The 23,014-nt window shown below is 50.3% G+C and overlaps 1 protein-coding gene across 1 annotated transcript; it reads left to right on the forward strand.

Annotated features, from left to right (window-relative positions):
• Positions 1-342: 342 nt before the first annotated feature.
• On the forward strand, positions 343-22,275 carry ERBB3 (erb-b2 receptor tyrosine kinase 3). The gene is made up of 28 exons (XM_006075052.4): positions 343-1,453; positions 4,871-5,022; positions 5,541-5,727; positions 6,431-6,556; positions 7,167-7,232; positions 7,400-7,518; positions 7,627-7,768; positions 9,710-9,823; positions 9,920-10,040; positions 12,249-12,322; positions 12,498-12,588; positions 13,028-13,233; positions 13,561-13,690; positions 13,897-13,987; positions 14,211-14,365; positions 14,764-14,817; positions 15,159-15,300; positions 15,997-16,116; positions 17,188-17,286; positions 17,480-17,665; positions 17,833-17,988; positions 18,238-18,313; positions 18,496-18,642; positions 18,966-19,063; positions 19,154-19,342; positions 19,498-19,569; positions 19,991-20,285; positions 20,471-22,275. Exons 1-28 carry the CDS (start codon positions 1,372-1,374, stop codon positions 20,989-20,991), a joined length of 4,011 nt encoding a protein of 1,336 aa, XP_006075114.1. The 5' UTR covers positions 343-1,371; the 3' UTR covers positions 20,992-22,275.
• The last annotated feature ends 739 nt before the right edge of the window (positions 22,276-23,014 follow it).

Genomic DNA, 23,014 nt, shown 5'->3' on the forward strand with positions numbered 1-23,014 from the left:
ACTCAGAGGGCAAAGGTAGCCTCCAATCACAGAACGGGCCCTCCAGGGTGCAAAGCAAGTTTAAAGAATTTTAGCCAGTACTCTTGGCTCAGAGTGAGAGGTGGAATTTTTCTTATTCAAAGCTCAACTGTTCTTGAAGTCTTCAGGCTTGAAACTCTGGGGAAAATAATTAGGCTCTCAGGGCAAGATCCGGAATGCCACACCGTGTGAGGTCACTGCCGCCGGCTGGGCACCAGGAAGTGCCCATCCGATCCATTTGGTGTAGGCCTGGGTTTGGGGCATCCCCTCGTGGTGGTCAGTAGCGCCTCTGGCTAGGATCCGGGAGCTGGTGCCCTGGGTTCATGCCTTTCGGGGACGCAGTCTCTAGGGCCCTCTCCGCGTCCCCCTCCTCCTCCTTTCCAGGAAGACCCCAGGCCCCGAAGGCCTGGGAAAGTGAACGCCTGTGGTGGGAACAGCGGCCGCCCCGACGGCGCGGTCCAACTCCAGTGTGCAAGGGGAGGCAGCTGTTCTCCCAGGCGGCCGTGGGGGGCAGCAGAGGGGACGGCGACAGGTGCGGGAGCCCCTCCCGGGGTGGAAGTGAAAAGGCGGGCTTCGGGGTCTGTTCCCAGGCTGGAAGCCACCCCCGCCCCCCTACCAAATCCCCGGGAGAGGCCGGGCCGGCGCCGGGTCTGGAGGAGGAAGCGGCCGGAGACAGTGCAATTTCACGCGGCCTCTGGAGCTCGGGTTCCTCGGCAGGGCGGATGAGTTATGGGGTTTGGAGGGGGCTTCCGGGGAAACTGAGGTGGCCTGAGCGGGCGACAAAAACACCCTCCCCCTCAAACACACACACACACAGGCAAACACATTGAGACAGAAACTCCCCCAAGTGACCCAACCGGCTAGGGGAGTTGAGTGATTTGGTTAGTGGGCGAGGCCAACTCGCAGGGGGTCGGGCTTTGGAGCGTTCGCTCCCCACCCCCATTACCTTTCTCCTCTGGAAGTATTTGGGGGCGTTCGGAATCTTGGACTCTGGGAGAATAATTAGGGCGAGAGCCGTTTAGGATCTGCGCGGCCAAACTGCCGGGCACTGGGCGTGGGGCGCGCTAGCTCGGGGCGGGCCGCCGAAGCTCCGGCAATCACTACTCCAGCCTCGCGCCCGAGGGGGCGCGGCCGAGACTCACCCCCTCCCCCTGCGCTCCGTCCTGCGCTCCCTCGCAGACTCCACTCCTCCCCTGCCATCCCGCCCCGGACTCCGGCTCCGGTTGCACTTCGCAGCCTCCTCTGCCGCCGCTACCGGGTCGCTGGCGGCTCAGGTGGCTTCGCTTCGATGTCCTAGTCCAGGGCCCTTCCCGGCCGGCTTGGGCTGGGCTCCCCTCACCCTCCGCTGGAGTCATGAGGGTGAACCGGGCTCTGCAGGTGCTGGGTTTCCTCCTCAGCCTGGCCCGGGGCTCCGAGGTGGGCAACTCGCAGGCAGGTAAGCGGCGCGGGAGCACTGGCGGGCTCCGAACCCGGGATTCCGAGCCGGATTCGTGGGGTGCCGGAGGCCAGCGGCAGGAGCTTGGGCTGCGCGAGGCTGGGGTGCGAAGCCCCCGCCGGCTGGGACCCCCTGGGCCCGGGACCGTCAGGATGGGGTTCTAGGCGTGGTCCGGGCGGGGACGCGATTCCGGGACCTGCCCCCCGGCCACCGCCTCCTGGGCGCATCGCAGACCCTCAGATTTGTCTCTCCGGCGGATGCTGAAACCATTCACACTTCTGAGGGACCCTGCAGGGATGGGAACTAGGACCTCCATTCTGTAAACGTGAGGGGGTGATTGGAGGTGGAGATCTTGGAGGAAGAGGGACACGGAGGTGGGGGTCTCGGTTTGCTCCAGACCTCCTTGGCCCCTGGGGCTCAGCAAGCTCCAGTTTCGTTGTTTTGCCTACAGGGCGGAGCTGTGGAAGGGGGGAGGTTGTTGTTCTCTAGTGTTGGAAAACAAGAGTGGCACCTCCTCTTCCGTGAGTGGGCCTGCCCTGGGGAGAGTGAAGATTAACCTGGGGGCTAAGTCCAGGCGACAGCAGGGGGAGAGGCCACGCAGAGGCTGACTGCCCTCGTTCTCTCAAAATAATAAAGTTGGCTCGTTCCCAACTTGACCAAACTTTTTTTGTTAAGCCCCAGATCATTTAACCAATATTTACTGAGCATCTACTATGTACAGAGCCCTGGACCACGAGCTATAGGGTGAAGAATTTCCAGCCACTATATTTCTGCCTTTTCTCTCCCCAACTTGAGGGCTGACAGGGCACCTGTCCTGTCTTCTGAGCCCCCTATCCTGGGGAGGGTCCTTCTCAGACCCAGCTTCACCCCCACTCCCATTCTGTTTATTGTCTGGCTGTCTCCAGCCCTCTAGACAAGAGTCAGATCACCCCTCTGTTCCTTCTCCCACTCCCATGCCAGCTAAGCCCCCCTCTTTGGGGTGTCTCCGGGGCGGTGGACACCTGAGGGGTGCTGGGGATGCTGGCACTGGAGGAGTTCTGTTGATTTCCTCCCCTCCCCCCCAGATCTCAGCTTGAGGTTTGGCACTGTCAGGGCCCCTTCCCCAGGGTGGGAGTGGGAGAAACACCTGTGCTTCCCTCACAGTTGCTGGGCCTAAATTTAGACCCTGGGATCTTGGGATGTGAACACTCCCAGCTGGTAGAGGGTGGGGGTCTGGGGATTGGAGTGGGAGAGATGGAGTAAAGTGACTGTCTCACTGTTCCGCTCAGACCCCTGGAATCTTCAGCCGTGAACCCAGGAGTCCCGGATCCTGGCCGCCTTCCCTGAGGGAGACAGGAGGCAGGCATGGTTGGGTCTCTTTACCCTTTATCTGGCTCCTGCAGCCTCTGGGCATCCGGCCCCGTCTCAGTCCTTCTATAGCCCCTTTGTCCTGGTGGTGATGGGGGCGGGGGACTTGGGGGAGAAGGCCTCTAGTTGAGGAGGGGCTGAAGATTCTTGCTGCGACCCACCCCAGTGCTCTCTACCAAAGGGGAGCCTGTGACACTGGCCCTCCCGGTGCCCCTGGTCGCTGGGTATAGCAGGGACTTTTGAATTCCCCTCCCCCTCCTCTCCTCCCCTAGATGCCTGGTTCCTCGGAGGTGTTGTTCATAGTTTCCCGCCCAGCCCTTTGCTCTTGTTTGTGTAATATGGACTTTACCCTCAGGGTGGCAGGGAACTGGGACCTCTAACACTGTAGTCTCCCCAGCTCGACACAAAGTCTGCACAAACACATGCGGGCAGGTGGGAAGGATGGGGCCACCTGCAATACTTCCTAACAAGGAAACCCGAGGACGGAACCTGTGGAGACTTCTGGGCCAGTAGGGGAGCTGTGTACGTGTTTGTCTGCGTGTGAGTGTGTACACACACACACCCCGCTTCCCTGTGCAGAAATCTTGGCTCCTCCTTTATCTGGGGAGAAAGGTTGGCGCCTTGACTTGGAAGAGGGGGTGTCCTGCCAAGAAGGGAGTTGGGGTGGGGCTGTTGCAGAAAAGACCAGCCTCCTAGTGGTTTTCTTTTCAACCCAAGGACCCTAGGGTTCCCAGGCACCTCTGGGAGCTCGTGTCTGTTTACTTCTCTGCTGGGTCTAGCTCACCCTTTTCCCTTCGTGGGGAATGATGGGGAATGGGAGCCCCTCAAAGGTCGAGTGGTCAGACTAGGGGTGCATCCAGGAGAGGTTGGGGCCTCACCATCTCCCTTCCTCCAGTCCCACTCCTGCCTCCCACTAGCTGCCACCGCCTCAGGGAAGGGTGGCTGGAACAGGTGGTATCTACCCGTTCCCCCGCAGCCTTTCACCGAGCCAGAGGAGAGACAGGGTAGGGCTTCAGGGTCCAAGATTGCCCATAAGCCCCCATGTCCTCCTCCGCACTTAAAAGTAAAGCGCACCTCCAAGACTGACATCGAGTGAGGATTGAGTGAGTGAGCGATGTTGGAAGACTTCTTAATGGATCTCCTCTGACAATGAAATTGGGTAGAAGGCTGAGACTGGAGGCAGTCGACTGCTGTTTCCATCCAACTTCTCTGTATTTGCTGAAAAATACTCTAGGGCTGGAAAGTGTGATGTGGAGAGAGCTGGCATGTGTGGGGATGAGGAAAGGAGTGAGAGAGAAGCCAGAGTTTAGGGAGGGGGTGTGGGGTAGGCAACCAGCTCCCTGTCTTCCAGCTTGAAAGACAAAGCTTACATTGACCCCCCCACTACCACCATCACCACCACCGCCAGAGGCCCCCCACTAGTGAGGTCACTGGTCTGAACCCAAGGCTTGAGGGTGGAGGGGGGTTGCTGCTGAGGACAGGGTGTCTGGGGACAGGGTGGAGCAGCCCCCTCCTCCAAGATAGAATTGCCTCATTGTGGGCTGGACTGTGGCCCCAGGCACTGCCCCCACCCTCTGCCCCCATCCCACCCTCCCTAGACACAATAGGGGCTGTGTGCTGCCCCAAAGAGATATTTATTCCAGGACCTAGAGAGGCAGGATGGGGGTAGAGAAGTGCCCGGTTGGAGTGGGGGCGGGGAAGAGGAGGGTAACCAAGTTGTGGTCCATTTCTAACTTCTTCTTAGGGAGAGGAAAACAACCCCACATCCTCCTTGATTAACTCCTTAGCACCCAAAGTAGTACCCAAAGAGGCCCAGAGGAGGCCCAGGTGGGAGAAGGAAATCTTTTCACCTTTCTGTTCAGGGGGATAGTGAAGGGATCTTGGGAAAAGAGGAAGTTAAAGCTCTCAGTCCAGCCTTGGTATCTGCCTCTAGGGTTGAGGGTTGGGGGCAGCTGCCTTCTGGTCATGTTGAGTGTTACTAGAGGAGGGCGACCAAGGGGGTGGTCTTGGGGGGATGGGGCTGAAAACTTATGTCCAGCCCCCTGCCACTCTCCGCTCCACTTGGAACAGTGTGCCCTGGGACTCTGAATGGGCTGAGTGTGACTGGCGATGCTGAGAACCAATACCAGACACTGCACAAGCTCTATGAGAAGTGTGAGGTGGTGATGGGGAACCTGGAGATCGTGCTCACAGGACACAACGCTGACCTCTCCTTTCTGCAGGTTAGAGCGCTGACCTTCTCCCTCAACTTCTTCCCCCTTGTCCTCCTTATTGAAGCCTGTTTCCTGTCCCCGGGGCTACCCTGTGCTGGAGCTGGAGCTCAGCATTCCTAAAACTCAGTGGTTTCTAAGATCCAAGCCTGTGTGTTTATGGAGCAGTGATTGGAATCTAGGGCCTGTGGACTGGTGGCTGTATCTGGGGATACACAAGGGCTGGCCACGAGAAGGGACAGGGGTTGGGTAGATTCTATACCAGGGACTGAGGGGCACCTGGGGAGGTGAGGCAGGGATAAGCAAAGACCGTCCTGGCATGAGGAGCCCTTGGAAGGAAAGGCTTGGAGCCTAGAATTTCTCAGCCATTTCCACAGCCCATCTTCACTTGTAGAAGTCATGTGGCACCTGCTATTCCTTACTCCAAAATAGGACTTGGAAAGAATTAGAGGAGTTAGGGAGGGAAAGGGGACTGAGACTTCTTGCCCCATTTCTTGTCCCTCTCACCGACGCGATCTGCTCCATCACAGTGGATTCGAGAAGTGACCGGCTATGTCCTCGTGGCCATGAACGAGTTCTCTACACTGCCACTGCCCAACCTCCGAGTGGTGCGGGGGACCCAGGTCTACGATGGGAAGTTTGCCATCTTTGTCATGTTGAACTACAACACCAACTCTAGCCACGCTCTGCGCCAGCTCCGCCTTACTCAGCTCACTGGTCAGTTCCTGGTGATTCCTTCCAGGCCTGCCCTCAGCCCACCTGCTGACAGGTGCCTCCTTGACCAAGGCCCCAGACTGCTCCCTCTAAGGGCCTCGTTCACAGCACCCACCAGCTTGACCACTAAGATGTAAAGGTCCACTCCTCCTTGAACAATAGAGAGACAGCCCTAACAGGGAGCTGGGGCATCTTGCCCCGGGGGAGGGCCCTCATGTCTTGGTGGGGCTGAAGTTGGAGCCAGGGCTGTTACCCGTTCCTCTAACTTCAGTACAGTGTACCTTAATGTCCCTTCTTCTCTGGGAATGGGAATCCCTCCCCCACCCCCAAGAACCAGCCCCCCAAGCCAGAGGGCTACAGGCTGGGTACTAAAATTCTCCCTGTCCCAGTCAGCTGAAAAACAGGCAGGTAGGGCACGCGGGGGTGTGGGTGTGGGCTTGAGTCAGGGATCTTCTCTCCTTCTTTCCCTTCCCCTCCCCCACTGGCTCAACCGGATCTGGACAGGTGTCTGAGGAGGCAGGACTTTCTTTCAGCCTGGCTCCTCCTCTTGTAAGGCGTCTGCAGTTTGGACTTAATTGGATGTACCTGTCTGCCCCACATCTCCTGCTTCTGACTGGGGTGGCCTCTCAGACTGGTGGGGAGGGATGGAAGAGGGGGGACTCCCCTGACTAGCTCCTGACCCTCCCACTGGTCTTCCCTACCTCAGAGATTCTGTCAGGGGGTGTTTACATTGAGAAGAACGAGAAACTTTGTCACATGGACACAATTGACTGGAGGGACATCGTGCGGGACCGAGATGCTGAGATAGTAGTGAAGAACAATGGCAAGACCTGTGAGTGGCTATGATCAAGACTGCCCCCCACCCAACCAGAGTGACTCCCTTCCGTTCCTCAGTATGTCCCTAATCTGAACCCAGTCTCCCTTGAACGAACCTCAGGCTCTAACCCAAGGAGCTTGCCAGGTGGAAGCAGGTCGGTCGCCTAGAACCGGAACTGCAGACGCAGGGTGCCAGGGAAAGGGGCTGAAGAGCTCTGTGCTGAGTGAGAAGCCAGGTCTCGACTCCAGATCCATTTCTCTTTCCACTCCAGCATCCTCCCTTCTTGGAGCCCACCTACCCGCAACTGCAGGCTGCCACTCCCTGTCCACTCACTTGCACTTATTCCTACTGAGTTCAGTTTGCCAAGAAGAACCAAATTCCTGGCTTGAGACTGGGCTGAGCCGGGCATGTGCCCCAGGCCCTCCCCTTGGCCGCCCTGTGGGTGGTGTGGAGGCGCGGCTCCACCCCTTGCTGACAGGTTCACTTGAGCCCAGCCCTGCTCTGCGAGGGCAAGGAGGGACACCGCCCTGGCTCCTCACTTCCCGGGACTGGGTGCCTGTGTGCTGACATCATACCCTGTTGATTTGAGCAAGCCTTTTTGACGGCTTTTTTCTCTCCCAAACAGGTCCCCCCTGTCATGAGGCCTGCAAGGGGCGATGCTGGGGTCCTGGACCAGAAGACTGTCAGACATGTGGGTCTACTTCATTTACTTCATCTACTCCATGTACACTTTCTTATCCTTTTCCACCCCAACTGTGTCAGGAGGGTGGGGATGAGCCTAGAGGGCAAGAGGGTGAGGGAGAGCCTCAGAACACAGTCCCGGAAGCCCTGACAGCTGTGCTTTCTCTCCTTCTACAGTAACCAAGACTATCTGTGCCCCACAGTGTAATGGTCACTGCTTTGGGCCCAACCCCAACCAGTGCTGCCATGACGAGTGTGCAGGGGGCTGCTCAGGCCCTCAGAACACAGACTGCTTTGTACGTACTGTTGCCACCACCTGACTGTTCTGAAATGGGATGTGGGCTTTGGGGAGGAAGTTAGGGTACATATGTAACATGAGTCTTATAAGCCTTCTCTGTTCCTAGGCCTGCCGACTCTTCAATGACAGTGGGGCCTGTGTACGCCAGTGTCCACAGCCTCTAGTCTACAACAAGCTAACTTTCCAGTTGGAACCCAATCCCCATACCAAGTATCAGTATGGGGGAGTGTGTGTAGCCAGCTGTCCCCGTAAGTGTCTGAAGGGAAGGAACAATGGTAGTAGAACCAGGATTTTATTCTTTTAGCCATTTTTTACAAAAATTTATTTATTTATGAATGGTAGCACTGGATCTTCATTGCTTTGCGTGGGTTTCTCTATTTGCAGTGAACCGGGGTCTTCTCTTAGTTTCAGTGTTTGGGCTTCTCATAGTGGTGGCTTCTCTTGTTGAAAAGCACGGGCTCTAGGCATATAGGCTTCAGTAGCTGCGGCTCGTGGGCGCTAGAGCTCAGGCTCAGTAGTTGTGGCACATAGACTTAGTTGCTTCACTGCATGTGGGATCTTCCTAGGGATTGAACCTGTGTCTCCTGGATTGGCAGGCAGGTTCCCTTCCACTGTGCCACAAGGGAAGTCCTATCCATTTTATTTTTTTAATATTGTTTTTGCCACACTGCACAGCATGTGGGATCTTAATTTCCCAAACAGGGATTGAACCCATGCCCCTTACACTGGAAGCACGGAGTCTTAACCATTGGACCACAAAGGAAGTCCCTGACAGGATTTTATTTATTTTATCTTATTTTATTTGTGTGTGTGTGTGTGTGACCAGCAACCTGCTGTTTTTAAAATATAACATTTATTGCATAGATGGTTTGATACAGAAGAGCTTTTCTTCTCATTTTGACTTTGGAAGTACTATGTGACTGAAAACAAAGAGGAAGTACCAAAACTGAACTTGGGATTCTGTGTTCATGTGCTATAAACCAATTTCATATATAATATGTAGCAGCAGTTTTTAAGTTTCCTTTAGAAAAATATGAATTCCACACATTTGTTATTTTGTCCTGTTTAATTCATGGGCTGAAATCACTAGGATCAACTTCTTTCTAGAGGAAACAGAGGAACAGAGAATGGAAGGAACAGTGAATCTTTCTGAAACCAGCATCCGACTGACACATTGCTTCCCCGGAGCTGGTGGAAAAAACAGTCCTTTGGGTTTTTTGTTTTGTTTTCACAGCCGGGTGTTTTATGTAGTGATTGAATCTCAGCATCATGTCCATAAAATCACAGAGAAAAACAAAACAGAGAAACTTGCACCTCAAGAGACTTTTAGGAAGATCTATCTATCTATTTATGTATCTATACATATATACACACACATATATATATTGGGTAAATACCCTGAGAGAAGGAGAAAGAGAATCAAAGAAAATGTATAGAAACAAATTAGCTGGACATGCAAACTAAGCTATGATTCATCCAGAGTTTAAACAAATCAAATTTCACAGTTTAATATTGGGGGAGGGGAAAGAACAACAAACAAATGATACATCTTCCAACTTCACTAATAAAATGTGGCAAGACTTTATCGACTTCAAGGGTATAAATGAAGGCTAAATAAAACGTTAAATCAATGGTGATTATTTTGAGTGGCAGTCCTGGCCATGTTGCCAGGCTGGTTCCTGCTATACATCTTACCCCAGGGGTAAGCACATCCTACCCCTTAAGGTGTGCTTCTTCCCACAGTATGAACCAGGGTTTTAGATGAAATTTTTTCTTTTTTTTGGCCATGTCCCTGACTAGGGATCGAACTCGAGCCTTCAGCAGTGAAAGCACGGAGTCCTAATCACTGTACTGCCAGGAAATTCCCTAGATGCGATTTTAGGAGGTGAAATGGATCAAGTTGGGAGGTTAATTGAGAGTGTAAAGGGCAATGGGTTGTGATCATCATCACCCTTAACAAATGGCCCCTATGTCCTGTTCCCCCCATCTATTTCCCCATGACTTCCACCAATTGCTCCTAGTTCTGCTTTTTGGATCCAAAGAGCAAAGGGCGTTTCTAATCCATGCTTAGAATCCAGCACTTGAGGAACCTCCGGTGGTCAACTGGAGCAAATCCATGCAGATGAGGAGGGAGGCGGTTCAGCTGGTAGTTGGCAGTGTTCCTCTCTCATCTCTTTCCTCTTTCCTAGATAACTTTGTGGTGGATCAGACGTCTTGTGTCAGGGCCTGTCCTCCTGACAAGATGGAAGTAGATAAAAATGGACTCAAGATATGTGAACCTTGTGGGGGTCTGTGCCCGAAAGGTGAGTAAGAGATGGAAAGGAGTTGGTGACGAGAGACCCTTTCCCCTGACTCACCCCAGACCCCTCATCCCCACACTGAGCTTCTTCTATTTGCAGCCTGTGAGGGGACAGGCTCCGGGAGCCGCTTCCAGACTGTGGACTCGAGCAACATTGATGGATTCGTGAACTGCACCAAGATCCTGGGCAACCTGGACTTTCTTATCACTGGCCTCAATGGGTTAGAGATCCTGTTTTCATCCTCTGATCCCCCACCCCAGCAGTCCCCTCACAGTTCCTTGCACTGGTTCAAGCCTTCATATGGGGAGCTGATCAGGAGGTTAGATTATAAAATCTTAAAGGTCACAAAGGACCTGGCAGTGCTTAATCCCCAGGGCTTGAATCCCCTCAGACACCCCGGAGCAACCCAGCCAACTGTATGGCAAGGGACAGGGACAGAGTGTCCTCCTTCTTAAAGGCTTCTAAATATTCTTAAATTGGATAAAAATCTGTCTCCCCATGACTTCCAGCTGTTTCACCTAGTTCTGCTCCTTGGTATGGAGCCACAAAGAGCAAGGGACATTCCAGTCCATAGGACAGCGTTTACAGTGAGTGTTTGTGTGTGAGAGGGAGAGAAACATTAGGACCACCTGTCTTTGGACAATATTATATCTAGAGTTGCAAAAAGTGGTATAAAGATTTTCCATATGCTCTTTATTCAGATCCCCCAAGTGTTAATAGTGTACCATAAAAAAAGGAAAGGAAAGTGAAGTCACTTAGTCGTGTCCAACTCTTTGCGACCCCATGGACTGTAGCATACCAGGCTTCTCCATCCATGGCATTTTCCAGGCAAAGGTACTGGAATGGGGTGCCATTTCCTTCTCTAAACAGTGTACCATATGCTTTATCATTTCTCTCTCTACACATCACATGGGCGCACACACACACACACTCATTATATATGCTCTTGTATTTCTGAACCACTTGAAGGTAAATTTCCAGACATGGTGTCCTCTCACCCCAGTGACATTTCAGGGTGTATTCCTTGAAAACAAGAACATTGTCTAACTTAACCACAGTACATTTGTTTAAATCAAGAAATTAGCACTGATACAAAATGTTCTCTAATCTACAGATGTCAGATTTCTCTTAATTGTCTTACTAAAGTCCCAGATCATACATGTGCATCCATTGTCTCTTCAGTCTCCTTTAATCTGTAACAGTTCATGTCCTTGACATTGTTTTTTCTTTTTTTTTTTTTTAATTTTATTCCTTGACATTGTTGATGAGTACAGGTCAGGTGATTGGTAGAGTGTTCTTCAGTTTGGGTTTGTCTAATGTTTTCCTCACACTTAGATTCAAGTTAGGCATTTTTTTTTTTACATAATTCTTTTTTGTTGAAATATAGATGATATATAATATTACATTGATTTCAGATGTACAGCCTAGTGATTTGGCATTTAAATGCACTATAATATCACCACAAGTCTAGTAACCACCTGTCCCCATACAAAATCATTACATTATTATTAACCATATTCCTTATGCTGTATGTTACCTCCCTGTGACTTATTTTGTAATTGTAAATCTGTACCTCTTTTTAAAATTTGTTTTTAATTGAAGGATAATTGCTTTATAGTATTATGTTGGTTTCTACCAAACATTAGCATGAATCAGCCACAGGTTTACCTATGTCCCCTCCCACTCAAGTTAGGCATTTTTAATAATACTACAGACGTATTCTCCATGCATCATATCAAGAAGGCACATGATATTGATCTGTCCCATTACTGGTGATGATGCCTCTGGTCATTTGGTTAAGGTGGTGTCTGCCAGCTTTTCTACAGTAAAGTTATTTTCCCTTTTCAATTAAATATCTTTTGGGGAGATACTTGCTTGAAGCAGTTTTTTGTGTTTTAAATATTTATTGGGCTATGCCAGGTCTTAGCTGTGGCATGTGGAATCTAGTTCCCTGATCAGGGATCAAACCCAGGCCCCCTGCATTGAAAGTGTGGAGTCTTAGCCAGTGGACCACTAGGGAAGTCCCCCGAACCAGTTTTTATGAGAATTGCCAAATGATGATTTTCTAACTCCATTGTTGTTGTGTTGATCACTTGCTAAGTTGTGTCTAACTCTCTGTGACCCCATGGACGGCAGCACACCAGGCCTTCCTGTCCCTCACAAATAAATGCCAATTTGTTGGCATTCTGGTATTAGGCAGAGCCTTTCCTTCCTATTTATTTATGTGTTGGTGTGTTTAATCTGTGTGGATACTTGTTTTAGTCAATGTTTCATAGTCTCTTAAAATCATTATTCCAGGTAACCAGTTCAGTTATTCTTGATTCGCTCAAGCTGGCTCTCGTGAAGAATGGTATTTGGAAACTAGGCATGCTTACTGCTACTAGGTTATGCTTCTACTTTGTTGACTGGTTTTCACTGTTCTCCCCAGAGACCCCTGGCACAAGATCCCTGCTCTGGACCCTGAGAAGCTCAATGTCTTTCGGACCGTGCGGGAGATCACAGGTGAGTGGAAGGGGAAGAGGACACCCTTTCTGAGAGGGCTAGATGAACCACTGGTACAAACTGCAGTGTAACCACTTGAGAAAATCGTGTCCCAAGCAGCAGGGGAAGGACCAGGTGAAGCTGAGAAGGGAAGGGGAGAGACTCCCCACTCATACACCCTTCTCTGTCCCCTCAGGTTACCTGAACATCCAATCCTGGCCTCCCCACATGCACAACTTCAGTGTCTTTTCCAACCTGACGACCATTGGGGGCCGAAGCCTCTACAAGTGAGTATGAGGTGTGGAGGCAAAGAATTGTTTCTTAGGCATCTTGAGTGAAATATAAGGCCTGGTCTCACACCTGCTTCCCAGGTGGCGCTAGTGGTAAAGAACTTAACTGCCAATGCAGGAGACAGAGATGTCATGTGGGTTCGATCCCTGGGTTGGGAAGATCCCCTGGGAGGGCATGGCAAACCACTCCAGCTTTCTTGCCTGGAGAATCCCATGGACAGAGGAGCCTGATGGGCTGTATAGTCCATGGGGTCACAAAGAGTCAGACATGACTGAGCGACTTATACAGTGGGAGTTTGATGGGGGCAAAGACTACAGGAGGGGAAGTCCCTCTCAGTGACTAGTTCAGAGCAAATTTGTTGAAGGAAAATGAATCCAAAGCATGGTCAGTTTTTCCTCTGTGGTCTCCCCTCTCATCTGGTCTCCTTGCTCTCAGCCGGGGCTTTTCACTGTTGATCATGAAGAACTTGAATGTAACATCTCTGGGCTTCCGATCCCTGAAAGAAATTAGTGCTGGACGTATCTACATCAGTGCCAACAGGCAGCTCTGCTACCACCATTCCCTGAACTGGACCAGGCTGCTTCGGGGGCCTTCAGAAGAGAGGCTGGACATCAAGCATAATCGGCCCCGCAGAGACTGCGGTGAGAGAAAGGGCCCAGGACAGATGGGTGGGGGAGTCAGGTGCGAGAGGGGTGTAAGGACTGCTCTGCCCTGCAAGTGGGAGAACAGATAAGGGATGGAGCCAAGGAAAGGGGGACATTAGGCTGGAAACAGTAATGAACAAAAGTACTCTTGCCTGGAGAATCCCAGGGACAGAGGAGCCTGGTCTATGGGGTTACTGTCTATGGGGTCGCACAGAGTCGGACATGACTGAAACGACTTAGCAGCAGCAGCAGTAATGAGCAAGAGTAAGGAAAAGGCTTGTTAGGAGACCTCAGGCTCCTCCTAACTCAGCCCTTCCTTTCCAGTGGCAGAGGGCAAAGTGTGTGATCCACTGTGCTCTGGAGGATGCTGGGGCCCAGGCCCTGGCCAGTGCCTATCTTGCCAGAACTACAGCCGAGGAGGTGTCTGTGTCACCCACTGCAACTTCTTGAACGGGTACAGTGAGGGGAGAGAGTCAAGAAGGGGTAGGGGGATTGGGCCCTGGGAGAAAGATGTTCAGGTGGCACCTGAAAGCCTTTAGATAACTTTCTGCATGTGCCTTGGTGGGAATTAGGTAGGAGGCCCTGTGGTTGGGGGATCAGGGCAGGTCAGGCCTTGGAAGTGACTCCCCTCTCTTTACCTCCTGCCCCACCCCACCCCAGGGAGCCTCGTGAGTTTGCCCATGAAGCTGAGTGTTTCTCCTGCCACCAGGAATGCCAACCCATGGAGGGCACTGTCACGTGCAATGGCTCGGTACAGTAGCAGCACCAGGATCTCTATGGGAGAGAGGGCAGGGCTGCCCTGGAGGGTCTAGGGAATGCTGTGGCCAAAATTCAAGGCCTTAGAGAGGCACAGGGAGGCCAGATGATGCTAGGGCCTGAGGCTGGAGGAAACCGAATGACTGGGTGAGTTCTTGTTGGGAGTATAGAGTTGATCTTGGGATCCCATACTTCCTGACCATCTCTCTTCCATTCAGGGCTCTGATGCTTGTGCCCAGTGTGCCCATTTTCGAGATGGGCCCCACTGTGTGAGCAGCTGCCCCTTTGGAGTCCTCGGTGCCAAGGGCCCCATCTACAAGTACCCAGATGCTCAGAATGAATGTCGGCCCTGTCATGAGAACTGCACCCAGGGGTCAGTGATGGGATGATAAAAGGGTATTGGAGGAGGGATAGCAGCACAGAACTAGGGGGAAAGTAGAGCCTGAGGAGACCAGAAAGGAACTATGATGTAAGAACCACTCCCAGCTGTGTAGTGAAGGACTAGAGAAAGGGAAACTCAGTAGCTGCTCAAAATGACACCACAATTTGAGACCTGGAATAGCCTCAATTCAGGGGAGTTTCATGCAAGAGAGGGACTCAGGGAGGGTTGCTGAGCCAGAGATGGGGGCCATGTCTTGGGATATGCTTTGGGCTCCGGGACTGGATGCCATGGAAGGGTCTGAAACAATGTTATATGTTGAGGCTGTTGGAATTGAGCCTCCAGTGGGAGTCTCCCAAGCTCCCATTTAAGGAGCTGACTTTCTTCTCCAGGTGTAAGGGACCAGAGCTACAAGACTGTTTAGGCCAACTGCTGCCACTAATCAGGTATGGTGGGCTTAGAGGTATAGGGAGCTGGGGATATTTGGGGAAGGGCAGTTACTTCCTGCAAAGAGTTGAGTCTATTCATTCTGGCCTTCTATATATAGGCTACTATCATGGGACTCAGGGACACAAGAATCCAGGTTTCTGGCCTTCCCTTCCTATAATTAGCTTGCAGTAGTCTTGGGGTGGAGATTGAGGTTAGCCCCTTCATCGCTCAAGGATATACGCAAATGTGCATGCTAACTTCTTGCCTAAGATCTGTCTTATACATTTAGTACAGGTATAAATGACATTTGTACAGGAAGCGTAGACCAAGGATAATTCTGGACTTCTCTGTCCTACAGCAAAACCCATCTGGCAATGGCCTTAACAGTGGTAGTTGGGTTGGCAGTGACTTTCCTGATCCTGGGCAGCACTTTTCTCTACTGGCGTGGACGCCAGATTCAGAATAAGAGGGCTATGAGGCGCTACCTGGAACGGGGGGAGGTGAGTGTCTATCTTACCCTGGAAACGTGCCCGATACCATCACCCTTGGAGAGCCTCTTCCTTCCCCAGAGCCTTGATCCCTTTCTTCAAGGAGGTAGTATGGTCCACCGGAAAGGACTCTGCCCAGAGAAATGGGAGACTCCTGATTTTGCCATTAATTTGCCATGTGACTTTGAAGAAGTTACCTTCCTTCTCTGCCTGTTTATGCACATATACAGAGGAAACAATAACACTCATCCTTACAAGATAGCTGTAAGGGTAAAAGGGGATGATGTATGTGAAAATGCTTTGAAAATCAGAAAATGTATAAAAGTACTCAAGGCATGGCTGAGTTCTTTCTCTGTTCACATGAAACTATCACAACATTGTTGATTGACTATACTCCAATATAAAATAAAAAATTCAAAGTTTGAAAAATTAATCAACGTGATAGTATTACCAACCCTCTCCGCTACCCCCCTATCAAAGTGAAAATCCAACCCTCTTGATTCCTGATCTCATGAACACAACTTCCTCAGTCCTCAAGGTCTGTTATTCCCCAATAGGCCTGAAATGTTTTCTAAGACTAGAGACATTTCTCCTCCTGTTCCCACCCCTTCAGGCTTCGCTGCTCTTGGCAGGCACCTGGGGCGAGGGGGTTGGAGATGGACATGGGAGTGGGCTTTCCTGAGTACCTCCTTCCCATCTGTTCTGCAGAGTGTAGAGCCTCTGGATCCCAGTGAGAAGGCTAACAAAGTCTTGGCCCGAGTCTTCAAAGAAACAGAGCTGAGGAAGCTTAAAGTGTTGGGCTCCGGCATCTTCGGAACTGTACACAAAGTGAGTGGCCCACAGGAAGTTTGGGGAGGTGGGGAAAGGATCTAGGGCAAAGAGGAGAGAGATCGGGGAAAGATCTTTTCATTCCATACCTTTTAATAGTGTTCTAGGTCTGACTTCAAAAACTAGCAAACTCAGAAAAAAAGAGATCAGATTGGAGAGATTGAAGGTTACCAGAAGTAGAGGTGGGGTAGAAAAGAAAGAAAGTGAAGTCGCTCAGTCGTGTCCAACTCTTTCCTACCCCATGGAGTATATAGCCCACCAGGCTCCTCTGTCCATGGGATTTTCCAGGCAAGAATACTGGAGTGGGTTGCCATTTCCTTCATCCAGGGGATCTTCCCAACCCAGGGATCGAACCCAGCTCTTCTGCATTGCAGGCAGATGCTTTAACCTCTGAGCTACCAGGGAAGCCCAGGTTCTCCACTGGGGTAGGAGGAGGAGGAACTGGATGAAGGCAGTCAAAATGTATAAACTTAGTTATAAGATAAATATGTACTAAGTAATGTGCGTGCATGCTAAGTTGCTTCAGTTGTGTCCGACTCTTTGCGACCCTGTGGACTGTAGCCTGCCAGGCTCCGCTGTCCATGGCATTTTCCAGGCAAGAATACTGGAGCGGGTTGCCATGCCCTTCTCCAGGGGATCTTCCCGACCCAGGGACTGAAACTGCATATCCTGCAGCTCCTATATTACAGGCGAATTCTTTACCGCTGAGCCACCTGGGAAGCCCACTAAGTGATGTAAAATGCGATAAATGTAATTAACACTGCTGTATGCTATATATGAAAGTAGTTAAGAAAGTAAATCCTCTTAAAAGTTAAGATTTCCCATCATAAGAAAAAAACTTCTATTTCTTTAATTTTGTTTCTGTCTCAGATGATGGATATTCACTAAACTTATTGTGGTAATCTTTTCATGATACATGTAAGTCAAGTCATTATGCTGTACATCTTAAACATATACAGTGGTATATGTCAATTATACCTCAATAAAACTGGAAAAAGAAAAAAAAGGTCCAGGGAAAGGAGTAGCCTGGGGAGAATGACCTTAGGCTGACTCCTGCCCAAAACTTCCCAGGGCGTGTGGATTCCTGAGGGTGAATCAATCAAGATTCCAGTCTGCATTAAAGTCATTGAGGACAAGAGCGGACGGCAAAGTTTTCAAGCTGTGACAGACGTAAGTGAAGGCAGGGTGTTCGGTGTGCCACTAAGAGAGGATAGCTGTTAGATACAATTATGTAGAAACACGGTCTTGTGTTAGCAGGTACTATATTAGCCACAGAGATGTCCCTGAATGTTGGGGGAGCCCTGGTCTGGTTTTATGTGAACCTGTCTGTTCCCAGGATGACCTTTCTTGTTGTGTCTTTCAGCACATGCTGGCCATTGGCAGCCTTGACCATGCCCACATTGTACGGCTGCTGGGACTGTGTCCAGGGTCATCTCTGCAGCTCGTCACTCAGTATTTGCCTCTGGGCTCCCTGCTGGATCACGTGAGACAACACCGTGGGGCGCTGGGGCCGCAGCTGCTGCTCAACTGGGGAGTACAAATTGCCAAAGTGAGTGCGAGGAGCCTGGAGAAGTTTTAAGATGGAACTGCCTATGGGCCTGCAGGGAGGGGCCCAGGGGGTTGGAAGTGTTGAGAGGTACCTGAGGGTTTGAAGTGATTCTGGGGCTCAATTGAGAACCAATTTCTCCAACCTTGAGAAAACTTCCTTCCCTACAGGGAATGTACTACCTTGAAGAACATGGCATGGTGCATAGGAACCTGGCTGCCCGAAATGTGCTACTAAAATCACCCAGCCAGGTTCAGGTGGCAGATTTTGGGGTTGCTGACTTGCTGCCCCCTGATGATAAGCAGCTACTGTACAATGAAGCCAAGGTAAGGTGATGCGAAGGCTGGGTAAGGAGTGGGAGTGGACTGAAGCATGGGAATAGGGACTGAGTGCTCTGTGGTCTCCTTCAGAGGCCATCAGATGCTGCAGGGGCAGTTCAAGGAGAGGAACCTGGAGATGCCAGAAATAAAAGTTTAGAGAACAAAAAAGGAAAGAACAATGGAGAACCTGGGTTTAGAAATGCTAACACAATGTGTAGAAATCAGCTGGTAATGCTTTTGTCTTTGATCCCTCAGACTCCAATTAAGTGGATGGCCCTGGAGAGTATCCATTTTGGGAAATACACACACCAGAGTGACGTCTGGAGCTATGGTCAGTCCATCTGGATGCCCACCATAAGATTAATAGTCCAAATTCCAAAGTTGCCTTTTGAGACCCTTTCTTAGAATCTCTAAGCCCTTCAGATCCTGGGTCAGATCAAGTTCTGCCTTCCCTTAATCTGCATGCCCATGTCTACTATTTTGCCATCAACTAGTCATGTCTTCCTATACCAGGAGTGACAGTTTGGGAGCTGATGACCTTTGGGGCAGAGCCCTATGCAGGGCTGCGACTGGCTGAAATACCAGACCTGCTGGAGAAGGGGGAGCGGTTGGCACAGCCCCAGATCTGTACCATTGATGTCTACATGGTCATGGTCAAGTGTGAGTTACCTGCTGATCTCAGCCTTTTTTTTTTTTTTAAACTTCATTATTGCTTCATTGAACTGAAGAAAAAAGAAAAATAAGGGCACAGATAAACAATGCTCAGTGGTGAAAAGTGAACACCCAGAACAGCAGTGCATGCCCCAGATGGTCTCTGCCCAATAAACATTAAGCACTTTCCACATTATTGTGATGCTGTTGGATGTCAGGCTCTCCACACAAAGACAAGGGAACAGAGCATTGGCTATTTTCTAAGTGACTTCCCTCCCTACTCCCTACTCCACTCTCCTCTTATGGCTCTGCTTCCTACATCTTATCCCCAGGTTGGATGATTGATGAGAACATTCGCCCAACCTTTAAAGAACTAGCCAATGAGTTCACCAGGATGGCCCGAGACCCACCACGCTATCTGGTCATAAAGGTGAGTAGGGACCCGGAGGTGCCAAGGAGATCTAGAAAGGGGAACTTGGCTGGAGCCAGGATCTATCTTAACAATCACCTGGTCTCATAGAGAGAGAGTGGGCCTGGAATTACCCCTGGGGCAGAGCCCCCACCTCTGACAAACAAGGAACTGGAGGAAGTAGAGCTGGAGCCAGAACTAGACCTGGACCTGGAGTTGGAGGCAGAGGAGGAGAATCTGGCAACCACACTAGGCTCTGCCCTTAGCCTGCCAATTGGAACACTTAATAGACCACGTGGGGTAAGACACTTTCCAGTTTCCTAAGACTTTATAAGCCATCTGCACACCTGCACCCTCATGAATCCCACAGATGTCCATATTAATTACTCAAAGGCCTCTGTAGTGAGCAGATTTCTTTCTTAATCTAAACCTTTTCCTCACTTTTTTCATCCTAGAGCCAGAGCCTTGTAAGTCCATCATCTGGATATATGCCTATGAACCAGGGAAATCTTGGAGAGGTTGGCCAGGTAAGGTCTGTTTAGGAGGAGGCCAAGATGCTATATTTAAAATGGATAACCAACAAGTACCTACTGTATAGGGCAGAGAACTCTGCTTCAAGATTCTGTAACAACCTAGTTGGGAAAAGAATTTGAAAAAGAATAGATGAACATACTTTGTTGTACACCTGAAACTAACATAACATTGTTAATCGACTAGGCTCCAATATAAAATAAAACATTTTTTAAAAAAATTAAAAAAGAGGATACCAAGAGGTTGGGTGGCAGTGCCTTAAGATTGGTAGGGAGTAGCAGGGGAGACTTTGGAAATCTCCGGTTTGATCAGGGTCCTACAAAATAGAAGGTGCTGAACAGCCCAATCTCTTTCTAGACAAATTTCTCTTCTTCCCTCGTTTCTGTGTAATTCACCATGAATTATTCTCCTCCTTAGGAGTCTGCAGTTTTTGGAGGCAATGAACGGTACCCCCGTCCAGCCTCTCTGCACCCAATGCCACGGGGACGCCTGGCATCAGAATCATCGGAGGGCCATGTGACAGGTTCCGAGGCCGAGCTCCAGGAGAAGGTGTCTATGTGTAGAAGCCGGAGCCGGAGCCCGCGGCCAAGAGGAGACAGTGCCTACCATTCCCAGCGCCACAGCCTGCTTACTCCTGTCACCCCACAGTCCCCACCAGGGTTAGAGGAAGAGGATGTCAATGGTTATGTCATGCCAGATGCACACATCAAAGGTGCCTGATTCTGCAGTGCTTTCCTCAAATCTTTCTCTAATCCTCCTTTTGCAGGCTCCTCTTAATCCTTCTGTCTTCTCTGAGCATATCCTTCCCCAGTCATTTTTTCCTAACACCCTTCTACTCCCCACTGCCTATTACCATGAAGTAATACCACATACCTAGCCTTTCTTCTCTACCCCTAGGTACCTCCTCCCGGGAAGGCACCCTTTCTTCAGTGGGTCTCAGTTCTGTTCTGGGTACAGAAGACGACGATGATGAGGAATATGAATACATGAACCGGAGGAGAAGGTGCAGTCCATCTCGTCCTCCTAGGCCAAGTTCCCTCGAGGAGCTGGGTTATGAGTACATGGATGTGGGATCAGACCTCAGTGCCTCCCTGGGCAGCACACAGAGTTGCCCGCTCAACCCCGTGCCCAACATGCCCAATGCCAGCACAACTCCAGATGAGGACTATGAATATATGAATCGGCGACGTGGTGGAGGAGGTCCTGGGGGGGACTATGCAGCCATGGATGCATGCCCAGCCTCTGAGCAAGGGTATGAAGAAATGAGAGCTTTCCAGGGGCCTGTACTCCATGGTCCCCAGGTCCACTATGCCCGCCTCAAAACTTTACGTAGTTTAGAAGCCACTGACTCTGCCTTTGATAACCCTGATTACTGGCATAGCAGGCTTTTCCCCAAAGCTAATGCCCAGAGAATATAACCCCTGCTCACTGAGGTGCTCAGGGAGCATTTGATGGCAGCTAGTGCCTCTGGAGAGTAACTCTCTTCTTGGTCTCTCTCCCTCACAGGTCTCAGCCCCATTTCCTAGTCCTAGACAATTCCATTCAAACTTTGGAGGCCTTAAACACTTTGACACAAATTTCTTGTGGTTATGTAGCCAGCTGTGCACTTTTTCTCTTTCCTGATCCCAGGAAAGGAGATGGTTTTCCCTATTTTGTGTGCTTTCCCAATCCCATTCCTCAGCTTCCTCAGGGGAACTCCCTGGAGATATGAAGGATTACTCTTGTCCCTTTTCTTAGACTCTGACTTGTTGACACTAGGCTTTAAAGTATGCCTTTATTTCCCTTTAGACTTTAAAGGAAGAGGAAAGAGGGGAACCCGGCAGGGGAAAGGAAAATTTTGGCTTACGATCCTTAATCCCGCAGAAATAATGAGAAGTGAAATCTTGTGAAGAAAGAGGTTGGGAGTAGATATTAATGATTACTATTAATTGAGCATTTACTATGTGCCAAGCATCCTGCTAAACTTTACCTATAGTTATCTCATTTCATCCTTGACACCAACTCTGTGACCTAGGTATTATCCTATTTTACAAATAAGGAAACTGAGCCTTAAAGAGGGACTTCCCTGATGGCTCAGTGGGTTAAGAATCTGCCTGCAATTCCGGAGTCACAGGAGACACGGGTTCAAACCCTGGGTCGGGTAGATCCCCTGGAGGAGGGAATGGCAACCCACTCCAGTATTCTTGCCTGGAGAATCCCATGGATAGAGGAGCCTTAAAGAGATTAAGTAAATCAAGTAGCAGGTCCATGATTCAAAATCTTCCAATGCATGTGCTCTTACTGTAAGGTATCAAGGAAAACTGATGTAAGCCAGAGCCCTGATAAGGGGCATTGTCTTCTTGTTTTTGCACTGAATCAAGTCTAACTCCAACAACTACTGTAGCCTCCTCCTTCACCCTGACCTCTTATCCTAGAAGTGGAAGGGGGTGGTCAGAAGGAAAAATAACTATAGACATCTCTGTGTAAACCGTAGCCTACATGTGCTGTATATGAGCTCCACCCAAGGGACAGATTCACAGGGGTCCCAAGAGCCACTTTCAGGAGCTATTCTCATCTACTCGTGGGAAGCTTCCAGTAGGGATAAGAAAGAGGACCCAGCTTCAGACCTCTGTCCCTTTGGATGGGAAACTGGGGTATGTTTTTATCCCTGAAATTTTTTGTTTTGTTTTTATACGTCTGAATAAAAATGCCAAAGTTTTGCAGCTTTCTGTCTGTCAAATGAAAACCTGTCAAAGTGTATGAGATAGAACACTCTTTTCCCCTGTCCCTCAGCCGTGGATGCTTCTTTCTGTCTCTTGACAATCCTACTGGGCCCCATGTCACTTTCTCCATCCCTACTTTTCCTTATTCCCTTAAGACGAGCATAGAGCACAGTCCTTTTCATTTTAGGGTTTTACTATGAAATCTCTATAGGGCAACCGACTGGGAATAACAAAACAAATAACGCGTTCGGGGCAGTTAGAAAAAGCCCTAAGAGGTAGAATACTGAAATTCATGTTTTAAAACTCATTCTCTTAAAAAAAAAAGTCTGTGAACACTTCCCCCAGATGGCCATCAAAACTTGTTGGAACAACAGTGCCATCTTCAGTGAGAGTCCGGTCTCTAGATCGGGATAATCCCTCAGAAATCTGGCTGCCCAAGCAGCCCCTGCTTCCCGGATTCCCGATCTCTTTCCACACCCGCTCTGCCCCTCCCGGTTCTCCCAGCACCTGAGGACTAGAGGACTGGCCCGGCAGGTCTCGCCGGTAGCTCCAGGGACTCAGGGAAGGGCGTAACCCACCTCCCCACCCTTATTACGATCCTCCCAACTCGCTACGGCTCCACCCCGCCCCTCAGCCTCCAAACCTATTTCCCTGCCGTAGCTCCGCCCCTCCTCCCTTACCCCGCCCCTCTCTATTAAGGGTTATCGCTCGGCGTTCCTGGTGGATTTGGTTTTTCCGG

The sequence above is a fragment of the Bubalus bubalis genome, chromosome 4, assembly GCF_019923935.1.
Source record: "Bubalus bubalis isolate 160015118507 breed Murrah chromosome 4, NDDB_SH_1, whole genome shotgun sequence".
Classification (NCBI taxonomy): domain Eukaryota; kingdom Metazoa; phylum Chordata; class Mammalia; order Artiodactyla; family Bovidae; genus Bubalus; species Bubalus bubalis.